Genomic DNA, 25,546 nt, shown 5'->3' with positions numbered 1-25,546 from the left:
TGTAAAACAGGGAAAACGTTGGGGTTTTTAAATCTATATGTGATATGTAGATATATTAGTGTTCATGTGAATCTATTACATCTGTTTCTCAGTGGCAGAAAATTCTTGAGTAGCTGTTATCTGTTAATTTTTTTAGTTTTACATACATTCATCAAATAGTATTTACAGTTTTCTATAACGGGCTAAAGACTATCTTGTGACTTGATACTCTGAAAGGAGTGTGGAAAAAAACGTATGTAGCTTTTAAAATCTAAATATTTCTTAGTTTTTCAAAACCAAAGGATAAGTAAAAAAGCAAAGATTGGTTTGTTTAAAGAAGCCTTGGGGGGGGGATAAATGCCCAAGGCTGGGCCTTTCAATCTCTAATGGGTATCTGACCTAGTTTGAAAAGATGTCATGCATTTTGTGATCTTGCCTTTCATTTCAACAAAGTGTTGTCTATACTCAGTGCTTATAAAATTTGGTTGCTCACTTATTCAGACCAAGATTTAGGAGAATGATTCATGAATAGCATATAGTTATTTGGAAGTGACTTTTCCAAACTGGAAGCTAATCTTTTTCACTGTTAAAGCCTGTTCTGAATTCTGATATGCCATTTTTACAATCACAAATATTTATTTTTATAGTATGAAGGATGAAGAAGAACAGATGTGCCCCATTTGTTTGTTAGGCATGCTGGATGAAGAGAGCCTAACTGTGTGTGAAGATGGCTGCAGGAACAAATTACACCACCACTGCATGTCAATATGTACGTTGTCGTCTTTATCTCGTTAAGTTCTGGTTCTGGTGACTCTAAATATCCAAAAGTATTATAACTTAGTATGTGTGTTGTAGGGTTTTTTTGTTTGTTTTAAAAGTTAAACAGAAACTTGCTCTTAAGTGATTGTAGCTCTCTGAGAGTTTGGCATCATTCAGGTACAATTGATATGCCTTATTTATCAGTTATCAAATTACAACTTGATTTGTGAATGCTTTGAGAAAGAAGTTAACTGCAGGGCTAGAGGTTTGAGCCTCTTACCTGAGTGAGAAGATCATGTCCAATTAGAGCAAAGTTAGGAACAGACTTTTACCCCTCTGTGACTTGTCATTAGAATGCATGAAAGTCATCTACTAGGATTATATAGTGAATTATGGAATATGTTTTTATATACTGCATTAAATAAAGTATATAAATAGTTTGCTTTAACAAATAAAATTCCATCTCCCATGTTCTAATACTTTTTCAAAAGTATTGCTTATGTTTGAGGCACAAAAAGAACTGCATTTCAATGCATAACTTAATATTAATTGTATTGCTAAGCTGAAGTGTTTCTGCATGCAAAAATGTTTAAATGCACGTATTTGTCAGGCTTCTGCACATGGTTTGGTTCAGTTCAGAAGTGTTTATCCTGAAACCGACATTCTTCAGTAAAACTTAAAAATAATAATGCCATCTTCTGGTTTTATGCACTGTAAAACTGAAATACATATTATCCTGTTGCTGTGTTCCAGGGGCAGAAGAATGCAGAAGAAACAGAGAGCCACTTATATGTCCTCTTTGTAGGTCTAAATGGAGATCTCATGATTTCTCTAGGTAAGGATTCAGTCTGAGTATAACAAACTATCTGTTTCTGGATCCTTAGTTGATGTTCCTAAATATGCTGAAGTATTTACTTCGGTAAATGTTTCATTTGTTAATCCATGTTATTTGTTGTTAATCTTTAGTCATGAATTGCCAAGCCCTGTGGATTCTTCTTCTGTTCTCCATGTGGTTCATCAACAAATTCAGCAGCAATCTACAGTTGGATCACAGAGAAGAACCCAAGATAGCAATTTTAACCTTACTCATTATGGGGTCCAGCAGATCCCTTCTAACTATAAAGATTTAGCTGAGCCATGGATTCAGGTAATTTTACTTTGTAAAAGAAGCTTCAAATGTAAAAACAGATTGGTTTTTTAACCGTTTTGCTAGATTTGTCAAATCAACAATTCAGAAATTTATTCTGAATCCCATCAGCTTTATGGTTGATTATTATTGGAAAGAATTATATTTAACTTGCATCAGAAGAAAAGGGTTTCCAGTCTTGTTTTCACTGGGGTTTTCAGTTTTGGACTTCATCTCAGGCCTTGTATTAAAGGTCCATGTAATAAAACGTAGTATTGTTAATTCTAGTTTTGGTTGTGCAGGTGTCACATAAATACAAAGTTGGCACTTACTGTTACCCAAGTTGGGTTGCAGGAGCCAAATGACCTAAATAACCTCTAGAGGTGGGTTCAACTGAGCAGGGATCACATACTTAAGAGTGGGAGAACTTGTATTGCCTATATGTCTGCTGTAACTTTTGTCTGGTATAGCTGGACCTTGGTTTCAGGGTTGTTTATATCAATGTCTAGAAACGAACTCCATACTGAATAATTAAAATTCAGAGCAAATGAAACAATCCATACAGTCATTCCCCCACTTCTCTTAGCAGAGTTTTTGGAGAACTGATGACTTATAAATGAAACATCATAAACGATATCACAGAATCTTTTTTAAGACACTACCTTCTGGCACATTTTTGCTGTCAGGCTTCTTAAGGTGATCTTTCATCAGAAACATTTCTTTGCTCTTTTTGATTGCTCTTAAGTACTTAAGTTGCAGCATTATTCAATTTGACTCCTGTAATGTTGCTTTTTCCTTGGCAGGTATTTGGAATGGAGTTAGTTGGCTGCTTGTTTTCTCGAAACTGGAATATACGAGAGATGGCACTTAGACGTCTTTCCCATGATGTTAGTGGTGCTCTATTACTGGCTAATGGTGAAAGCACTGGAAATTCTGGAAGTAGCAATGGAAACAACACAAGTGCTGGAGCTTTGGGAGCAGTTAGTGGGTCATCTCAGACCAGTATCTCTGGAGATGTGGTGGTAGAATCCTGCTGCGGTGTGCTGTCCATGGTCTGTGCCGACCCTGTCTACAAAGTGTATGTTGCTGCTTTAGTAAGTAGCTGTTTACTCATATTCTAGTAATTTCCAAATGACTTCATTTTTGAAAGGGAGGAGATATATGAAGTCAGGAATCCTAATAATTGTTGTTGAGCACCACTAATGACTTTTAACCATCATCTCAAAGCAGGTTGAACAAAATCCTCAGTAAGAGTGAAATGGCATGACTCCACTGGTCAAATATAAGGAAATGCTTGCTACAGTGCTAAGTGTTAACATACTTGTATGACCAGATTCTTTCCAATCTCAAAGAATACATGACTAATTCTAATAGTGAATATATAGTAAGCCATTTATTCTTTGAAAATTTCACTGATATTTTGAATGCAATTTATATAGAACTATTTACAACTCTTAAAAAAAAATAAAATTTGTGTAGCTGATTTGATTTCATATGTATTGGTTTTTTCCTTTCTCTTAGAAAACCTTAAGAGCCATGCTGGTATATACTCCTTGTCATACTTTAGCAGAGAGGACTAAACTACAGCAACTTCTCAAGCCAGTTGTAGAGACAATATTAGTTAAATGTGCAGATGTCAACAGGTATGGTGTCTCATGAACTTCAAATTCATTTTGGATTGTTACTGAAATGTCTTGAAGATTCATTGGTTGCTATTTTATATGGAACTAGGAGACCATTTATAGGTGGCAGTGAAATAAAACGTGTGGATCATATGTATAAATGTTTTTGTTAAAGTCTAGTTGCTACCAACCAACTTCTGTCTTGAAAGATGTAGGTTTTTAAGGTACCTGATTATATTTTTCCAGCACTTGTGGATCTTAAATGATGCCTTGCTTGCATAAGGCCTTTTTTCCCCTTAAAATAAAGGAAGATATGTTGGGTGCAGTCATCAACCATCCCCTCCATCTCAGTTGATATTGCTTTGGTCTAATTCTCATGACTCCCCTTTAAGCAGTCAGCAAGTACCCTTCAGGAAGTACCAATCATCAAATTTTGTATCTTTAATGTATATATATGTTTCCTACTTCAACAAAAGCTGTTGTACATCTATGTCATGAAGTGTTAACATAACACTACTACTTTTTACTTCATAGTGTAATGTTAGGAGATGGCTATTCTGAGTGAATGCATTTGGCAGTTCTGGCTTGAGTAGGCCTTGTCTTCCTCTCCCAAGCTACCCTTTCTGCTCTGCCAGACCAACCATTTCTTCAGCTGTACTGTAAACTAGATGCAGAAGTACACGAGATTGATATTTAGTTTTTAATTTGGGGGGGGGGGGGGCCTTTTGTCTCTTTCAGTTTAGTTCCTAAGCAGCATTGCTTCTGAAACTGCATCTAGAGATGCACTGGCAATAGTTTAGCAATAGAAAATCTAAAATTAAAGGTATAAGTGAAATAGAACTGTTCCTTATGGTGCTGGATTCCTGGATTTGGCCTGTTTGTGCAAGAGGATGAGATCCTAATGTGCAGTTGAATTAATTTCTTTTAATAAAAAGATTATTGCCTGAAAGTCTCAAAGAATTTGAGAAATGAGGAAGCTGATTTCTATTTGGGTTTTTTATTTATTAGTGATAGACATTACGTTTCTGGAAGCATCCTTGTAAAAAAAATCACAACTATTCATAGCTTACAGATAGAGGATTATAGAATTGTACGGGAATAAAGTGATGTGAAATAATTTTCCAAGCACAATTCTAAGCTAACAATTATTGAAATGTAATGATTAAAATGTTTTTTCTTGAAAGCATCTGCTAAAAGTTGTTTGGGTTTTTTGTTTTAATTTCTTATAGTCGAACAAGTCAACTTTCAGTCTCAACGCTATTGGAGATGTGTAAAGGCCAAGCGGGAGAGCTGGCAGTTGGGAGAGAAATACTTAAATCTGGTAATAATAGCTCTTCATATGTAACTGTATTATAATTACAAGCAAATATACTGAAGTGTTTTAAATTTAATACAAGTTTTATCCTGTATTTGCCAGCATGGCAAAGAGAACAGTGTTGCTCTCAGCAGTTTGGGGGGAGGGTGGTGTTAATTTGGGTGCACATTGTGTATTTCTGTATGATATAGTTCTGATCTTGATTTAGATCAGAATTTAGATTGTGAACATATCTAATCCTTATTTTATCAACTTTTTTTTATAGGGTCTATTGGTATTGGTGGTGTTGATTATGTCTTAAACTGTATTCTCGGAACCCAAACCGAGTCTAGCAACTGGCAAGCACTACTGGGGCGATTTTGTCTAATAGACAGACTTCTGTTGGAATTTCCTGGTGAATTTTATCCCCACATTGTCTGTGGAGGTGTTTTACAGGCTGATACTGTAGTAGACAGGTACTTAAACTATATGACTATTACTCTTTGTAGTTGAATGTGTTGTTGGTGATTTTTTCAAAAATTGGTAGTTTTAATTCCTGTAAACAAATAGTGTATATTTATATGCAAAAGTGCACCTACTATACAGAGTAAATGGTTGCCTTTTTTTAACTTCTGACCTGTGAAACCAATTCTGAGGCACCAGTGCAGCAATAAGTCTCCTTTCTACTGCAGAACTGACAGCTAAATAGATTATCTTGAAATGGCTTTCTTGGCACTAGTTAACTAGAGCATATCAGTTTATAAGATGCTTCTTTTCTTTTCTTTTCTTTTCTTTTCTTCTTTTTTAACTTTCAGGTATAAGAAACTTCTCTCCCTCTTAAATTTCACCTTGCAGTCAATTGACAATTCCCACTCAGTGGTTGGAAAACTATCGCGGAGAGTATTTTTGAGTGCAGCAAGAATGGTGGCAAGAGTGCCCCATGTTTTTATAAAGCTATTAGAGATGTTGAGTGTGACAAGCTCAACTCATTACACAAGGATGCGTCGACGTCTGATGGCAATAGCAGATGAATGGAAATTGCAGACACCATCCAGCTAGGCATGGAAGAAATGCACTCTGGGGAATGTCGACATGACTTTTTGCAGCTACCTGTACCAGATAACTCTCCAGAAGCTACAGAAAGTAATACTCCTAACAATACTGTCCAGTTATCAAGGAAAAGTGAGAAAAGTTTAGGTGATAAAAAACTGAGTGCCAGTCCAGAGGACACTTCTGAGATGCTGGCTGGACTTGCTGTGGGACTTCCCGTTTCATCAGTAACCACTGAGCAACTGAAGCAAGCCATTCAAACAAAAGGAAGAACCCCCAGTCAGTGTTTGAACTCTTCTCCCTCGTGCAGTCATTCTCAGTCACTATTCCCAATGTTTCTGTCTCCTTCAAACCCATCTGTACTAGCTGGCACTGTAACAGATGTCTCTAAACTCAGACCTCAGAGATTCATTCCCTGCAAAATCCCCTCACCTTCTCAAACACAGAGGAAACTTTCTCTCCAGTTTCAGAGAAACTGTTCTGAAAATAAAGAACCAGAGAAACTTTCTCCAGTTTTTACCCAAGCCAGGCCATTGCCATCCAGTCACATACACAGGCCAAAGCCGTTGCGACCCACCCCAAGTGATGTGAACAATCAGGGAGAAACCTCAAAAAACAGTATGACACTTGACCTGAATGATATTTTGCAGTGTGATGGCAATAGTAGTAGCAGTGTGGTTATACCAAGTGAAGAGACAGTGTTCACACCAATAGATGAGAAATGTCAATTGGACGTTAATGCAGAGCTCAATTCCAGTATTGAGGACCTGCTGGAGGCCTCCATGCCAACGAGTGATGGCACAGTTACATTCAAGTCTGAAGTTGCAGTTCTTTCTCCTGAGTGGGCAGAAAATGATGATACTTACAAAGATGATGTAAATCATAATCAAAAATGCAAGGAAAAGATGGAAGCTGAAGAAGAGGAAGCTTTAGCTATTGCTATGGCAATGTCAGCATCTCAAGACACCCTGCCAATAATTCCCCAACTACAGGTTGAAAATGGTGAAGATATCATAATCATTCAGCAGGATGTAAGTATACATATGGTAATTTAGCATAAGTTTCAACTGAGGTTCACTGAATTCATAAAGCAGTGCTGTTGTATTTCCAAAGTTATATAAAACAAAGGGACTCAATACCCTCTCCTAGAAGTTGGAGTATAAATAGTCTACCAGTTGAGGGTGCTAACAGAATCCTTCTATGGTTATTAACAAGTTTAGAGACAGTATTTGGAACAGAGACATCATGTCATATACTAACCTTTAAAATGGCAAAGAAGAAAGTGTAAAAGTGGGGAAACAGGAAATGAGAACAAAGGTTTTAAGTAGGAGAAAAACTGTACTGGGTCTTAATGCTGATTTACTTTGAAAGCAATTGTACAAAACCAAATTAGTTTCTGAAAGAAAAGGCAGATAGAGTAGGAAGAGATCTTGCTGTCAGCATATCTTGAAAGAGATGTGAGATACTTTAGAAATCAGAAAAAAGGTGTTTTTTTTGCAAATAGACAAAAGCATAAGAAATAAGAATAGAGAAAGAAAGGAGTATTTTATAAAAGCTCACAAAATGGTTGAGTGTATTGACTTGAGAGTAAGATAGGTGCTGGAAGCTTGTGAGGCTGCGTGCCTAGGAAAGGTGACAGACTTAGAGTTACTGGAAAGAGGAATGAAATGCTGGGTTTTGTGATCCTTTGCATGAGGTAACAACATGTGAAGCATAAAATGACAGAAATAAATTAAGTAGAAAACATGATTTTGTGTTGACTAAAGCCTTGACTAGACATGAGATTAAGAATAGAAAAAAGACTTGCTCCTATTTGTGTCCTTACATCTTGCCTTTCACCTTCAGGTAGTAACATAGAGGAGGCTCTCTGTTCTTACATACAGTAGGAATACGTGGATTAAGGAATACACTGGTGTTCTGGTCTCGACTGAAACATATATAATGTGCAGTACAAATAACTGTAAGGGAGAGGAGAGGCATATAAACTTGGATGTTTCATAACCTTCCAGAATGTCTACATTTTAGATGCATATTAGTAAACATGGGATTGATTTGGAATTTAATTTGCAGACACTAGAAACCCTGTCTGGACATATCAAAGCAAAACACCATTACAGAGAAGATGCAGAATGGCTTAAAGGTCAGCAAATTGGTCTTGGAGCTTTCTCTTCCTGTTACCAAGCTCAAGATGTAGGAACAGGGACATTAATGGCTGTAAAACAGGTAAATACTTCACTTTCTTGAATACATTGTGCTTGTTCTTCAATATTTCCTTGAAATATTAACTATAAAAGCACTCTGCTCTCACAGACTTCTGTTCCCTACTTCTCCATCGTGTGTACTCACATGATACATAATACAAAGTCTTTATGTGCATGGAATTAACATAATGTTTTTGGTTTCTTTTACTTCTCCTTAAAAGGGGGGGGGAAGTACTTTTTTATATGTCCCTTTTCTTTCATAGTTCTTCAAATGCATTTTTGTTCACAAATCAGTGACAGAGATAGGAGTGGAGTCCAGGTCTCTTGATTCCAAATTGATGCTCTATTTGAAAGATAACTATTAAAAGTAATTTCCCCTTGTCAAGATTTTTTCCTAAAACAGTTTAAGCAGAGGAAATTTAGTTTAATGCTTGTTTCCTCTGATCCAACAGCTAACTTTGAGGCAAGTATTTTTAATATTTAAATTATTAGATACAAAAATGTGACTGAGAAAAGAGGCCCAAATGCACATGCTTTGCTCAAGATTTTGGAAGGTTCTAGACATTGAGTAAATCTTCTACACTTAAGGTGCCCTAGGTCTGAATCAGTGATATCAACATAGAGGGAATCTTAGTCCTAACATTTTCTTATTAATTCTAGAATGAACTTATATCTATGGAATTGAGCAATTTCAAAACATTTAATCAGGGAAAGAATATCTGTCATCAGGTATTTCTCCTTTGAAACTCTCTTGCTTGTGAAAGAGTAGGTCTGTCCATGTGGTCCTTGAGGTTCCTTCTGGAGAGATGATGATTCTGAGGCCCAGGGGAAATTCTCTGCAGCATACTATTATTTCAGATTTAGTATGGATCAGAGCTGGGGTTGGCTCCAGTTCCATTTCTGGACTTCTGATTAGCTTTTTTTTTTTCCCATCAACTTCTGGGATAAGAGGTTTAGTTATGAAACAGGTAGTATGGTTAAACTGGTAAAAAGTCTTATAAATAACATCACTGTCAGAATCCTGTTTCAGGCCTTATCTTTCTTCCTTTTCTTCAACATCTGAAAAAAAAAAAAATTTCCTAGTTTAAGCAGAGGAGAGTGAAGAGGGAAGTTTCCCCACGCCACACTTGGAGAGATTTTTGTTGGTATTTCTCCAGAAGATCACTCTTAATTTTCTATGACTCACATGGAGATATATGGTCTCAGCTGAAGGGACTTGAGATAAAAGAATACTTGCTATTTCCAGATGGTGAAAAGGGACAGAAAACCATCCATTGTTGTTACTATACTGAAGGGGGATGGTTACAGGACTGATAATTATGTAAGGTAAATCTGAATACCGTATTTCAAAACAGGTGACGTATGTCAGGAACACATCATCTGAGCAAGAAGAAGTAGTTGAAGCACTGAGAGAAGAAATAAGGATGATGAATCATCTGAACCATCCTAACATTATTCGAATGTTGGGTGCTACATGTGAGAAGAGTAACTATAACCTCTTTATTGAATGGATGGCAGGTAAACAACTGTATGCCAAAGAAAATGAAAGTATCAGTTGAGTCTTGAACTATGTAGTTTCATACTGCAAAATATTCCATGCATCACTTCAGTTTGCAAACTTATATATTTATTGCTGTTGGTAACCAGTATAAAGGTTTACTTCCAGAACACTTTAAACGGTATTCCTACTGGCACAAGTATTGAATTGGAATTTTCCATACCTAATCCGTCGTACAATTAAAGTAATTGGAAGCCCTGAACAAAAATTCTACTACTACCTCAATTTCTGAATTTAAATGAGAAGTTATCTATTGGGTTTGCATGGCAGGGTTTTGGGGAGGGGGGGCTGCAGGGGTGGCTTCTGTGAGAAGCTGCTAGAAGCTTCCCCTACGTCCGATAGAGCTAAGTGCCAGCCAGCTCCAAGACGGACCCACTGCTGGCCAAAGCTGAACCAATCAACGACAGTGGTAGCACCTCTGTGATAACATATTTAAGAAGGGGGAAAAACTGCTGCACAACAGCAGCTGGAAGAGTGAGAATATGTGAGAGAAACAACCCTGCAGACACCAAGGTCAGTGAAGAAGGAGGGGGAGGAGATGCTCCAGGCGCCGGAGCAGAGATTCCCCTGCAGCCCGTGGGGAAGACCATGGTGAGGCAGGCTGTCCCCCTGCAGCCCAGGGAGGTCCACGGTGGAGCAGATATCCACCTGCAGCCCGTGGAGGACCCCACGCTGGAGCAGGTGGATGTGCCCAAAGGAGGCTGTGACCCTGTGGGAAGCCCATGCTGGAGCAGGCTCCTGGCAGGACCTGTGGAGAGAGAGGAGCCCGCGTTGGAGCAGGTTTGCTGGCAGGACTTGTGACCCTGTGGGGGACCCACGCTGGAGCAGCCCTGTTCCTGAAGAACTGTACCCTGTGGGAAGGACCCATGCTGGAGCAGTTTGTGAAGATCTGCAGGCTGTGGGAAGGACCCATGTTGGAAAAGTTTGTGGAGGACTGTCTCTTGTGGGTGGGACCCCACGCTGGAGCAGGGGAAGAGTGTGAGGAGTCCTCCTCCTGTGGAGGAAGGAGCAGCAGAGACAATGTGTGGTGAACTGACCGTAACCCCCATTCCCCATCCCCCTGTGCCACTCGGGGGGAGGAGGTAGAGAAGCCAGGAGTGAAGTTGAGCTGGAGAAGGGAGGGGTGGCGGGGAAGGTTTTTTAAGATTTGGTTTTATTTCTCATTATCCTACTCTGGTTTGATTGGTAATAAATTAAATTAATTTCCCTGAGTTGAGTCTGTTTTGCCCATGATGGTAATTGGTTGAGTGATCTCTCCTGTCCTTATCTCGACCCATGAGCTTTTCGTTATATTTTCTCTCCCCTGTCCAGCTGAGGAGGGGGAGTGATAGAGTTGCTTTGGTGGGCACCTGACATCCAGCCAAGGTCAACCCATCACAAGTTAGAAACTTTGAGACACAGACACTTCAGTTGGAAATATATCAAACTATTGCATTTTTAATGTACCTGTGTAATTTTAAATTATTATTAAAAATAACTTTGCTAGAAAGTTTAGGATACCTGTCACTTGGGTTTTGTCCCAAGCATTTTCATAAAATTTTTGTGAGGTGACATGCAAAGGCATTTGAGAAGTACATTTCTAATAATAGGGAGTAAGCAGGATGCTTTGGGAAAATCATGTTCAAATCTTAAATATATGAAGTGGTAATTTTAGTAATAAATAGTGAAATCTCTTCATTATTGTACAGAGCAGGTACAAGAAAGTTTATGTCCTTTTTAAGATGGAGCTTTATTAATTTTACGAATGAGATTATGTTGTTGCAGTCCAGTTACCAAGACTAGATTTGGTGTTTTATACATCCTTGTTTCTTATAAAAGAAAACATTGCACCTTAACTTATGTTCTTTGGCAGAAACCACTTAGCAATACCAAAGTGGTAACAAGCAAAGCCCATGTATGTGTTTATTACAAGCAACAGTACAGAAAATATTTTCTCAAAACTAAGGGTGCTTAACTCTTAAGTATAATTTTTTTGAAACAGTATTATTTAGATAATGAATTGTCAGGAACTGTCTTTACCTCATTCAAGCCCAAATTATATTAGAATACTTTGAGAGGCTGTAAGAGTCGGTCAGAAAATCAGCATTGTCTCAACATTGTCATCAGGAACATGAACAGTACATTACCTGACAACGGCCTGTTTGGAGCGCAGCGGCCAATCCCAAGGACAGAATGTGCGGTACAAGGCTCCTGGAAGGTACCTGGCTAGAGCCGTTAGAGATAACCGCATAGCTACTGTCAAAAAGGATGGATTGCAACCGTTGCCATAACATCGATGAAGAAATCATGAACTCGAGACGAACTTTGCTTCATTATAATACCAAAACACACCTCCTGGTCGAAGGCTACCCGCCTCCAAGACTTACCACGCCTCAGACACTGACCCTGCGCCTGCGTGATAGCCTCGCTCGAGAAGGGCGGAGATATGATAATTGTATTCTGAGAAGGGTGGAGACTCCTGAGGCAGAGGTGGAGCAAGGTGTGTTACTAAGCATAAAAGATGACTTCTGAACAATGGGAATTTGAAGCTTCCCCACCAAGGACCACGACGATCGACGACGCAGCATTAGCTGGACCCGGGACCGTTAGGACGTCTTGAGATCAGCGGTGGTAGCTATAACCTCTTTTCCTCCTCTTTCTAAACTTAACTTTACTTTTCTCCTTTCTCTCACCCATCTCTAACTATCGCGTGCCTCTTCACAGGCAATACAATAAAGTTTTACTGTGTGATTACTGCTATCCCCTTTGGTGTTGGTCACCTTAATTTTGCACTTTCGAGATCGTAGCAAACGAACCATCATGAGTCCACCGAGTGGACCGTGACATTAAACTGGCGTCACGGACAGGATCCTGAGAGACAGAGGGGTGCAGGTTTTGTGTGGTTTGTAACAGGGGAAGAACGTTTCGTTCCAGCCGCACCTGGCCCTACACCTGAAAGGGTGAGAGGTGTCCAGAAAGCAAGGGGGGCGATTCAGGATTCCCGCACACCGCACACACCTCAGTGTATTTCACCCCAAACTCGAATTGAGGGCTCTGTCTATCAGGATCAAGTGAAGGATCTCTTAGTGCAAAAAGGGGAACTGTCCTCATTAGATGAGGTTGACTACTCGGGGAAGTTGAAGGGACAAGCAGAGAAAGTCTGCACTTGTGAGCAACTAAGTTTTGACTCCCCGAAGTGAGATTTTGGTCCCTTCAGCCACTCGGGGAAGAGGAGGGCGACGCAGCAGTTGTTGCGTGTGTGGTGTAACTAAGTTTGACCTCCCCGAAGTGAGTTTGGCCCTTTGCAACAAAAATGACTGAAAAGAATGGTTATCAAAACTCTCCATCAGTAAAAAATCTTGGCTCGTTTTATGCGCTCTTGGCAAAGTATGGAGCTCGACCCTCCCCGCCTGGGGAAGAGTGGGCTTGAGACAATTGGGCAAATTTACAGAGTGTAACAGACCGAGTGATTTCTATACAGAATGAGGCTAGATCACGGTCAGGCAAAGGCAAAGCAATAATCTGTGCAGTTCTTGGAGCCAGCCTGGTCGCAGCAATTGAAGACCGCTATAAGCGGCGTAGCCAGGAAAAACAAATCATAGAATCCCTTGAAAATTTGGTACAACTTTTGCAGAAAACAACCTCCAACCTGGAAGAGCAGTTAGCAGAGAAAGAAAGAGTAATTTGCTTGTACAAACAGCAAGCAGAGGAAAAGGAGGAAGAAAATCGCTGTCTAAAAGATGCCTTGAAAGAAGAACTTTCAAAGTCTGTTGAATCATTGAATGAGATAGAAATGAAAATGGAAAAGATAGGTATTCGGCAAATAAGTCAGGTATACCCCCAAAAGGAGCTAGAGGAAGCAAGGAAACACTTCAGGGAAAACCCCCAAGTGAGGCCTTTGATTAAAGCAGAATATACTTATATAAATGATGAGGATAATGACCCACATATTACAACTAAAGAGATACCATACACTCCCACTGAATTGGCCAAAATGAAAAGAGAATATGGGCGCCTTCCCAAAGAATCCGAAACAGAGTATGTGTGGCGTGTATCTTTAACTGGAGGGGACCAAATTCAGTTAAGTGAAAGGGAAGCTAGTGGTTACTGGGGCCACGGCGTCTTTTTAACAACAGGGGATAGGCGTGCCCCATGGTCCCTAACCCAGCGGGCTGCCTATTGGGCCGGAGGGCTGAACCCCTTAGACAGGGGGGATCCCCTAGCAATCACAGGCACAGCTGATCAATTGCTAGAAAGTGTGCACAAAACAGCTTGCCTGCAAATGATACATGAAAGGAAGTTAGTTCCCGGATGTGAATCCCCAATGATGTTGCCGGTGAATCCTGAAATCATGACTCCTTTAATAAGGGGACTCCCAGAATCACTCAAATCTACCGGGATTGTTCTCCAAAGGACCATAGCGTCTTTAGACCCTGTAGAAAAGTTGGAGAGCTTTATTAAAGGCAAAAGAGATGAAAGTAATGTTGGCACGGATTCACCCTTTAATCATAGCTCGGCTTCTTCCCACTCAAAACATAAAAGGATGTGGACGTGGGGAGATGTAGCACAGGAATTGATAGATTATAGCAGAAAATACGGTCCTGTGAGAACTTTGGAGGAGAAACCTAAAGGAATCCGTCAAGTAGGAGCTAAAGATCTACCCCTATCTGTTAGTAAAACTGTAAACCGCTCTCACTGACTCCGCCAGTGCTGCTGACTACTCCTACTCTAAAACTGGGGGAGGAGGAAGACAGCCCCTGACTCGACAGCAATGGTGGGCTTTGGGAATTAAAAAGGGAGTTCCCAGAGATGTAATGGATGGTTTACCCCTTAATAAACTGAGTAAACTGATATCAAAGTGGTATGGTCCAAAACAACACCCACAGCACTTAAGGTCAAATAGAGAAATCTCCCCTGTCATGCCCACAGCCCCCCCCCGCGGAGAGCACGGGCAATGGGGAAAGTCAGCAGGGAAACTAGAACCTCCGTTCCTTAGCAGTGGGCGGGGGAACGGAGGATGGATTTATATCCGACAGCTCACTAAAACTAACAGAGGAGATTTATTGATTACAGCTATTGTAGGTCCGAAGCATGCACCCGTAACCTTTTTAATTGACACCGGTGCACAGATCTCTGCCCTGACTGAGGACGATGCACAGAGGTGTGGGGTGATTCCCTCTAAGCGAAACATTTGTGTCTTGAATGCTCTAGGGTCAACAGAAGTTATGAACGTTGTTCCGGTAAAGCTGATGCTGCCGGGAGAGGAAGGCACAATCACTATTAACATGGTGGTTGGGAACATTCCGACTAACCTGTTAGGTATAGATGCCCTTAAAGGAAGGGGGTGGGAGGATTCAGAAGGATTGTTGTGGACTTTTGGGACACCGCAGCTGAACATCAGGCTACTTCAAACTGCACCCCCTCTGCCATTTAGCAAAGTAACTAGTGTTAAACAATATCCCCTCCCCCTGGGAGCAAAGGAAGGTATCAAACCAGTCATGCAGGAGATGCGGGAACAAGGAGTGGTGATAAATACCCATTCTCCTTTCAACTCGCCGGTATGGCCGGTGAAAAACCTAATGGGAAGTGGAGGCTCACAGTAGATTTTCGAAGGCTGAATGCTAACACAGGGCCTCTGACTGCCGCAGTCCCTAATATGGCTGAACTGGTAATGACAATTCAGGAAAAAGCTCATCCGATCATGGCAACCATAGATGTTAAGGATATGTTTTTCATGATACCTTTGCGACCAGAAGACAGAGATCGTTTTGCTTTTACTTGGGAGGGACAACAATTTACCTTTACCCGGCTGCCTCAGGGATACAAACATTCCCCTACACTAGCTCACCACGCTTTGGCCCAAGAACTGGAGAAAATACCAAAAGCCGACGGCATAGCTGTCTACCAGTATATTGATGATATTCTCGTGGGTGGAGATGAAGAAAAGGAGGTGGGGGCAACCCAACAGAACATAATTTCTCATTTGGAGAACTTGGGTTTGCAAATTCCCCCAGAAAAGATCCAAAAACCCTCACAAGAAGTAAAGTTTTTGGGAATTTGGTGGAAAGGGGGAATGACATGTATCCCACCAGACACCCTCACTTCTCTAGATCAGATTAAAATGCCTGAATCAAAAAAGGATTTGCAGCATGCTTTAGGGTTATTGGTATTCTGGAGAAAACATATCCCAGACTTTTCTATTATTGCCAGACCTCTTTATGATTTGCTGAGAAAACGGGCCAAATGGGAATGGACTGCTTCTCAGGAAGAAGCAATGCAATTGTTAATTTTTGAAGCAACAGCTCATCAGGCTCTTGGCCCTATCCACCCTACAGACCCTTTTCAGGTAGAATGGGGGTTTGCCACAACAGGATTGTCAGTACACATTTGGCAACGTGGTCCTGAGGGTCCAACCCGCCCGGTAGGATTTTACTCCCGTGGCTTTAAGGATGCTGAGAAGAGATATACTGCATGGGAGAAAGGTTTGTTTGTGGTTAGCATGGCTCTCATAGAAGTGGAGAAAATTACACGTCAGCAACCAATTGTGCTAAGAGGCCCGTTCAAAGTTATAAAAGCAGTCACTAACGGGACCCCCCCTCCTGATGGGGTGGCCCAGAGAGCCTCGGTACGAAAGTGGTATGCCCAGATTGAACACTATTGTAACCTTTTCTCAGTGACTGAAGGAGCTTTAAAAAACTTAGCTATCCAAGAAACAGAAAGCCGGGATGGCAGCCAAGACAAACCTATCTCAGTTATTCAGGTAGCCCCTCCTTTCTCCCACGATCAGTCAGTGAATGCTTGGTTTACCGACGCTTCAGGAAAGCGAGAAGGAAAAGTGTGGAAATACCGGGCAGTAGCCCTCCACACTACTACTAAAGAACAGATAATAACAGAGGGAGAAGGGAGTGCCCAGGTAGGAGAATTAATTGCAGTATGGAGCGTTTTCAAGCATGAAGCACAAACCGCTTCCCCTGTCAATATATATACTGATTCCTATGCAGTGTTTAAAGGATGTACTGAATGGCTCCCTTTCTGGGAGCAAAATGAATGGGAGGTTAACAGAATTTCAGTGTGGCAGAAGGACAAGTGGCAAGAAATCCTGAGCATTGCAAGACAAGGGAACTTTGCTGTGGGATGGGTAGCTTCTCATCAAGTAGATGGGGGCTCGGCAGGAGAATGGAACAACAAAGCTGATGAATTAGCAAGACTAGCTCCTGTACAAAAGGACCAGATCACAGAAGATTGGGATCGTTTACTAGAATGGTTACATATAAAACGTAAACATACAGGAGCTAAAGATTTATATCGTGAAGCCCTTGCCCGGGGCTGGCCTGTCACTAGGGAAATGTGTAAAACCTGCATATCAGCCTGTGAACAGTGCCGTACACGGCTCGAAAGACACCCCTTAGAGGATGACCCTCTGCATTTAAGAGAGGGTAAAGGCTTGTGGGATGCTTGGCAGGTAGATTATATAGGCCCCTTTAAGAAATCAGGAGGAGGAAAACGCTTTGTGCTGGTAGGAGTGGAGATAACATCAGGGCTAGTCCAAGCCGAAGCTTTGAACAAGCTACGGGAGAAAAAACTGTGAAAGCACTGCGTGAATGGTTTGGAATTTTTCCAAAACCACAAGAAATACAATCTGACAATGGCTCCCACTTCACCGCCAAAATCGTACAGGATTGGGCACGAAGCGAAGGGATTAAATGGGTCTTCCACACTCCATACTATCCACAGGCCAATGGGATTGTAGAAAGAACAAATGGTCTCTTAAAACGACTTTTGAGACCACAAGAGGGAAATTGGGATGCCCGCCTATGGGAAGCTGTCAAAGGTGTAAATGACAGATGGGGGGTAAATGGATGCCCCAAAATTACTGCCTTTTGCCCGAAGGCTCCCTCTCTAGTTCCCTCATTAAAGGGACCAGATGATTCTAAGAATCCAGCACATTTCCCTGGACAACCTGTCCTAGTAGAACTTCCCACTGTGGGAAGTGTGCCACTGGTATTAAAACCCCACTGAATGTATACTCGTGGGTAGCATCTGATGCCCTAGGAAAGGAGCATCGGATAAATACTCGCTGGATAATTCCATCATTTTAATTTTCTGTATAGTATTAATCTCTTTTGCCTCAGAGAGGCAAGTTTTGTTTCTTTTTGTTTTGCAGAAGAACTCCGAGGGACGCCAAGAACAGCATGAATTATGAATCACTTAACTAGATTGATAGTACTTTTTTGCATTTTACCACTAATCTGTAGCCAAAAGAATACAGAATGGCCATGGTCCCAAGCTATTGTCCAGTATACTTGGAGTATGGGACAGTATCCCAAAGACTGTCTCCCAAACTTAGCCACTGTAGTAATGCATGATTCTGAAGTATACCACCCACTTGAGTGGGGGGAATGGGACAAAAAGACTGGGTCCGTGTCCTGACTGGAATGATTGGAGAAAAAATCCAAGTGGGATGTAGAAAGGTGGAAGGATCTCTTTATGAGAAAGCCTCCTCAATTACCATCTCTGGAAATCTATTGGACCCTAGTTCCAACATCACTGCGAAACTCTGTCCTACGATAGAATGGGGACGTAACAAACAGGATTCTCTCATTACATGTTGCCGTCAAAAGAATGTCGGTAACTACCCCCTAGACCCAAGTACCAATAATGTTGAAATCACCAAATCCTGTCTTAAGGAACAAGGAGATTGTTGGTATAATTTCACTTTGACCAAGAACTATATGTTGATTCATGAATTGCTGCCTATACCCATTGGAATGAATCTCACTTTGGTAAAACAGTTATTACAACACAAGGATTTGGTTGAGATTTTAGAAAAAATTAGGGAAAACGGACAGAAAACCTTAATAACTGTTCATCACAATGTGAAAGAAATACACCGAGTTTTAGAAAGAGTGCAAAAGGATGCAGAACATAGATGGTGGGACACACTTTTCGGATGGTCGCCTACTGCTACAGGCATCCTGAACAAGTTGTGTCACCCCATCGTGGTTCTCTTGATATTGGTTTTGATCAGTTTGGCTTTGTCTGCAGTATTGTATGTCATAGCCTGGAGAATGATGAATCAGTTAACGCATTTGATGTCTGTATTGAACACATATAATATGCTTGATGTTCCATCCAATGTGGATATTCCCAAATCAATTGATGTTTTGAAACCTCATTGATTTTTTTTTTTATATATATAAACAATTTTGATTGTAATTGATACAAATTGTAGTTGCTTTTCTATCTTCTCTCCTTTTCTCTCTCTCTCTCTGTCTTTTTCTTTTCCTTTTCTTCTTCCTCTTCTTTATCATGCTACCACCAAGCGGTCCTGACGTCCTGACGACCATGTTGAGCCACGGGGTGGTGTAAGAGTCGGTCAGAAAATCAGCATTGTCTCAACATTGTCATCAGGAACATGAACAGTACATTACCTGACAACGGCCTGTTTGGAGCGCAGCGGCCAATCCCAAGGACAGAATGTGCGGTACAAGGCTCCTGGAAGGTACCTGGCTAGAGCCGTTAGAGATAACCGCATAGCTACTGTCAAAAAGGATGGATTGCAACTGTTGCCATAACATCGATGAAGAAATCATGAACTCGAGACGAACTTTGCTTCATTATAATACCAAAAACACACCTCCTGGTCGAAGGCTACCCGCCTCCAAGACTTACCACGCCTCAGACACTGACCCTGCGCCTGCGTGATATGCCTTGCTCGAGAAGGGCGGAGATATGATAATTGTATTCTGAGAAGGGTGGAGACTCCTGAGGCAGAGGTGGAGCAAGGTGTGTTACTAAGCATAAAAGATGACTTCTGAACATGGGAATTTGAAGCTTCCCCACCAAGGACCACGACGATCGACGACGCAGCATTAGCTGGACCCGGGACCGTTAGGACGTCTTGAGATCAGCGGTGGTAGCTATAACCTCTTTTCCTCCTCTTTCTAAACTTAACTTTACTTTCTCCTTTCTGTCACCCATCTCTATCGCGTGCCTCTTCACAGGCAATACAATAAAGTTTTACTGTGTGATTACTGCTATCCCCTTTGGTGTTGGTCACCTTAATTTTGCACTTTCGAGATCGTAGCAAACGAACCATCACGAGTCCACCGAGTGGACCGTGACAGAGGCACAATGGAAATCCAAAATCTTGAGGATCTAGATACCACTTTTGGAAAACAGAGGAAGATACTGCTTTTCCTTGCTTGTATACTTGCTTCTATATATTTGTACTTAGATGATAACAAAAGTAAATTAAGATCCTCAGAGGGAACACTTACTGGAGGCTGCACGTATCTATTGCCCCAAAGAAAGCTAGTGTTATACTACTTGAAAACCTTAGTGCAAAATGTAGATATAAATATACATAGTTTTTTATCAGCAACAGTACTTTGTACAATAAGGGATTTGTACATTCTTTTAAGGACAGATGAAAATATTAGGAAGCATAAAGACTTGTCTTTAATGTGTACAGTTCCAAGTAAAAAGTAATTAAGTAACCAAGTATATTACTTTTGCCTATAGAACTTTTAATGTTTTGGGGGGGGGGGGGGGAATCTAATTATAAAGTAGGAATATCAATACCAAGTTCCAATTTTAGGAGGCATTGCTGCATTCTACTATTATGAAATATAAGTGTTGATAAATTGTATTTTTTTATCTTCTAGGGGGTTCAGTTGCTCATTTGTTAAGTAAATATGGAGCCTTCAAAGAATCTGTTATTATTAATTACACAGATCAACTGTTACGTGGCCTTTCTTACCTCCATGAGAATCAGATAATCCATAGAGATGTTAAAGGTGAGTAAGAATTATTTAGAACGTCTTAAAAAAGGAATATTCAGAAAGGAGCACCTATTTGGCTCGAGACCTATTGCTTCTCTTGGATACCATCTCAAGAGTGTTTTTTCTATTGGGTTTGTCTGATCATACTTAAGAACCTTTAATTACTGAAATTAATCAGAACATTCATAGTATACTTGGGGATACTTGCTACCTGTGCCAGTGGTTTAGAAAAATTTCTTTTCTGAATTTGTTCAAATAAAATATGAAGTTGCCATATAGCTTTCAAGATTGTTAGTTAAATTAATGTAAATACCCTGAAATAATAGTAAAATCTGTGAATAAGCCAAAATACAGAGGTCATGTTTCTAATATATAGGAATATTATGATGGGGTTTTTTCCTTCATCCTAATTGAACATAAACACAGTTGTACTGTTTGATGAACAAGATGTGGACTCTATTGGGAAATACCAGTCTTATTAAACTTCTCCCTGTAATGTCACTATAGCTGTCCATAAACTGGAGAGATATCCAGATAAGTAGCAACATAGCGATGGCAAATATTTGCCTTTTAATATTTCTCCTTAAAATAGGAAAACTTTCAATTGCTCTGTAATTTTCTTCAGGACAACTCAAAGTTGCTTCAGGATGAAATAAGTTTAAATTTCACAGGGAGCTGCAGGCAATGAAAACCTCCAGGATTTTAGGTCACCGTTTTCTTCCATTATTCCATCTCCAGGTATTGTTCCAGAATCCTGTGTTTGCCCTACTTTGAAAGTTTGATTGCTTCTCTAAATCTCTCGGACAGCCTCAAGCTGTGTGCAGTATCATTCAGGCATAACAGAAAAGTGACATTATTAACTTTGTCCTTGATTTTTAGATCTCCTTGATATTGTGGGTGGGGACCATCAACCTTATTATAGCTTTGAAACAGAGGGAGGAAGAGTGTCTTTTCATCCTTTTGCCTTTAATAAAAAGCCAACTAGCAGTATTGTTATTATGCTGTTGACAGGTGCCAATTTGCTAATTGACAGCACAGGTCATAGATTAAGAATTGCTGATTTTGGAGCTGCAGCCAGGTTGGCATCAAAAGGAACTGGTGCTGGGGAGTTTCAGGGACAGTTGTTGGGAACTATTGCATTTATGGCACCGGAGGTAAGAAACCAGTTTTGGAAGTTACTTCAAAAAGTTGTTTGTACTCTTTACAGCATATCTTTACAGCATATCATATAAGCTAATTCATACAGCCAAATAACAGAAAATTGCTGTAAAATGCTTCAAATGTGTTTTAAATGTACTTGTTCTAAAAAATAGGAATGATGCCAACATGGCGATAATTATATTTCTTTCTTGCTGTCAAAGTTGTTCTAAGTAATTTGTTATAAGATACATAATAAGTATTGTTATTAAAGCTCAAATGACCATTTGGTCAAAAGCTAACTATTGCAAGATACTTTGCCCCTTAATCAGGCATTTTATTTACTAGCTCTCTACAGCTGTATAAATCTTATGGCATTTACATCACTGATCACTCTCTCAACCTGAAATGTTAATCAGAATGCACTTGATTGATGATTTTTTTTTTTAATCTAAATTACTTAGAGTTAAGAGACTTTGAAGTGGATAATCTGAGCTTTGATCTGTCCAGGTTCTGAGAGGTCAGCAATATGGTAGGAGCTGTGATGTGTGGAGTGTTGGCTGTGTTGTTATAGAAATGGCTTGTGCTAAACCTCCCTGGAATGCAGAGAAACACTCCAATCATCTTGCTCTGATATTTAAGGTGAGGTACTTTGTTGCTACAAATATGCTACAAAAGACACTGACTAATTTCATATACAGCAATGTGAATTTTAGAAAAGTATACAAGTAGTAGGGTTTGTTGCAATGGCTCTTCTTTATATTGGAGCTGTTAGTACAAAATCAATATTGATATTTGCTTGTTTAAAAAAAAAAAAGGCTACCAACACAATAATATGCAGAAAAAGCTCTGTTCTGAGATATAAATGCATTAAAAAGAAAAATTTGGGAATAGAGTTGATCTTAACTCTAGGCAGAAGATTGGTATTTGAATTCTTTCTTTACAATCCTGTAAAATACAGGAGCAAAAGAAGTTTTTCTACCATAAAACATTTGTGTGCATTCATATTTCATAGTGGGGAATGTCCTTTGGGTAAAAACCTGATGTTCCATGTTCAGATTTTGCTGAAAGATATTTACCATTATGCCATGCTATATATGAATATTATTCCTCCTTCTTCTAGGTCATCTATTTTGGCATTCATGTTTCTTACTAAAATCAATTAGGTATATTTAATTCTAAAAATCTAGTTGAACTGTAGGCATGAATAAAGAAATACTGCCACAAGTGAAGAAAGTGATTAGCATCTTCACTAGCATGAGTGAAGAAAGTGTTTCCACAAAACAGAACTAGCACAGTGGTATTCAAATATGTTCTAATTAAGTACAAATCAGTTATCATAAGAGATGTAATTGTCTTGGTTCTGTGTCTGTGTGAATCTGGTGGTGCGACCCTAGTGTTTTCAGTCTTGCTTAATTGGATCTAGAGAAGATGAAAATTAATTTGGTTGGGAGTGATCTGCTTCTATCTGAGAAAGATTGCCCTTTGGGGTGGTAGCAGAAATACAGTAAGACAATGCAAGAGAGCATACCCAGCTTAACCATATCATAATGTAACATTGCTCAGCTTAATATATCTTAATGTTTGCTTACACTATGCCAGTTAACAGTGATGGTAAGTATTAGACTAAAGAATACCCATAAGTGTGGCATAAGAGCTTTTCTTATGGCCTGCTTAGCAGATGGTTACTGCAGAATCTTGCTGTAAGAGGAAAATTTAGAGAAAAGTGCAAGGAGAGAGGCAGACTGTGAAAAGTAATAGAGCATGTGTTATTGGGGAAAGAAGCATAAAGGGAACTTAAGACCCATTTTGTAAAATGGAAGCAGTAATGTAATCCTCAAACTGCAGTAGGAAATATGCTAAATGGATAAAAGCTCATAATATAACTAGTCAGCTGAAAATGATTAGCTTGTTGAAGGTTTTTTGGGGTAGAAGGGGCTTAAGAATCACTGACTTCTAAAAAAGTTATTTTCCCTTTGTTCAGATTGCTAGTGCAACTACTGCTCCATCAATCCCTTCACATCTGTCTCCTGGTTTGAGAGATGTGACTCTTCGGTGTTTAGAACTTCAACCTCAGGACAGACCTCCATCAAGGGAGCTGCTGAAACACCCAGTCTTCCATACTACATGGTAGCTACTTATGTGTAAGGCTGATATACTTAAGAAGATGCTATTGAATATACAATAACTGTCTTGCAGTGCAATTAAGCACAGCAGCTTGTATTATTCTGCTGGCCTTAATGATAGATACATCAAGGATATAAGGCCAGTGGATGACCCTACCTAAGTATGTGATTGACAAATCAAGATCTTTACCTAAGCTCAGTATGCAACATTTCACAACTTGTGCAGAGACTTGTAAACTGTACCTTTTTCAAACATCTGGCTCTATGTGAGCACAAAAGCATTTTTCCTTAAATCTGCATGATTATTTAGCAGATAAGTGATTTTTATTTTATTTGGAGCACTTTTTTCAGCAATATTAGCAGCTGAGGGGCTCAGGATCTATTTTAAATATAGCAATCACTGTTCCATTTCACATCACATAGATGTAAGCAGAGGGTTCTGCAATTAGTCAGTTTTCAGCACTGGTTAAAAGGAAGTTCTGTATCTGTCTCTTTTAATTATACAAAGTTCTTTGAGTAACAAATCCAAATGTTGATGGATACTTAAAAAAAAACATTTTGCCTTCCTTAAAGCAAGAGCAGGCAGTTGTGGTTCACTGTGCATTTACTGCTGGTCATGTAATTTCTTTTGAAATTAAAGTTTGTTTTCATTGTATTTTTAACTTTCAGGGAAAGGTGATCTTTTAAAATAGTCTTTAGAAAAAGATGCAAACTGTGTCATAGAACATCTTACTGACATGAGTTTTAAAAAGATTTGCTGGAAATCGAATAAAATAAAATGCCATCTTCAAGTCAGTGTTTCAGCCTCTGATAGTATAGGTTATTTTTTAAAAAAATGTTTTGCATAAAACAACTTAGTCTGAATCGTGCTAAAAGTTGAGTCGTCTTTTCATATAGCAGTTTCTTCTGGCAAATCGTGTAGAGAAGTTTCATGTCAAAGGCCCCAAGCCCAGCTCCCATTAAAGTTTATGGGAGACTTTGTCCTGTACTTCAGTGGGAGCAGGTGCCACCTATGAGCAAATCTCATTCTTTGTGTAATAAAACTGTCACATTCTCCACTGATAACAAGTTTTACCTGCTGTTTTCCTTCTGCTGTACATCATCTATTTACTGTAGCCATTAGTGATAATTTAATTTGAAAATGTTAAAAATATTACCATAAGAAAGGTATTTATTTTAACAAGAAACAAACTTGGACTTGAAAAACAAGGTTAAGTAAAATGTGAAGTAAAGCTTCACCTGTAGTGCAAAACTTGTGTTTTTAGCAGGTGTGCTTTTAAAATTATTTTAAAGGCAGGTTTTTAGATTCTGATGCATGTAATGCTGAAGGAAAATGGCAGCTTTTCTTTTGCCTTTTTAAGAGGGGGGATCTTTTTAAATCAAATACTCATTGTGTTTAATCAATTTGGAGGAAAAAAAATACTGTTCATGTTTTAACTCTTCAGAAGCCAGTTGAATTGTTGGACTGAAATTGGTTATTTTCAAAGACTCAAGACAAACTAAATAAGCTGTAGTAAATTAAAAATGTACAATACAAATTGGAAGTAAAACATCTTAAAGATAAGTTTACAGGGATGATAGTGCTCATACTGATAAAAAGCAGTGTCATTAGTTGTGAATGTGTTTCTTTTGGAAACTTTACATTCCTTTGTTTTGAAAGATTGGCAGACTTTGAAGAGTTAAAAAGATAATACTGAAATGTGAAGTTTGGTAGTTCTGTTTTGTACTTGACTTTTTTGACCACTTTAGAATTTCTCATTCTAATAAGGTTGTTTCCGAGTCTTTCTTATGTACAAGCTTTAAAGGATGCCCTCTTGCCAGTTCATGTACTGAAAGATCAGTTGTCAGATTACTGCTGTTTCTGGCAGAAATGTAAACTGTATAAACTGATGAACCTCAGCTAATCAGTATTACTTTGTAGATCACCATGC

The 25,546-nt window shown here is 39.5% G+C and overlaps 1 protein-coding gene across 1 annotated transcript in view; it reads left to right on the top strand.

Annotated features, from left to right (window-relative positions):
- LOC121232898 (mitogen-activated protein kinase kinase kinase 1-like) overlaps nt 1-25,210 on the top strand; it is an 81,669-nt gene extending 56,459 nt beyond the window's left edge. Inside the window, 15 exon segments of the mRNA XM_041121394.1 lie at nt 627-748; nt 1,492-1,573; nt 1,705-1,885; nt 2,668-2,958; nt 3,386-3,507; nt 4,716-4,807; nt 5,067-5,256; nt 5,596-5,807; nt 5,810-6,861; nt 7,901-8,053; nt 9,387-9,549; nt 20,236-20,367; nt 21,364-21,506; nt 22,000-22,131; nt 23,474-25,210. Coding sequence (XP_040977328.1) covers nt 627-748; nt 1,492-1,573; nt 1,705-1,885; nt 2,668-2,958; nt 3,386-3,507; nt 4,716-4,807; nt 5,067-5,256; nt 5,596-5,807; nt 5,810-6,861; nt 7,901-8,053; nt 9,387-9,549; nt 20,236-20,367; nt 21,364-21,506; nt 22,000-22,131; nt 23,474-23,623 — 3,217 coding nt within the window. The 3' untranslated portion in view covers nt 23,624-25,210.
- Nucleotides 25,211-25,546: the final 336 nt, after the last annotated feature.

The sequence above is a fragment of the Aquila chrysaetos genome, assembly GCF_900496995.4.
Source record: "Aquila chrysaetos chrysaetos chromosome W unlocalized genomic scaffold, bAquChr1.4 W_unloc_1, whole genome shotgun sequence".
Taxonomy (NCBI): domain Eukaryota; kingdom Metazoa; phylum Chordata; class Aves; order Accipitriformes; family Accipitridae; genus Aquila; species Aquila chrysaetos.
This window is presented reverse-complemented; position numbering and strand designations above follow the sequence as displayed.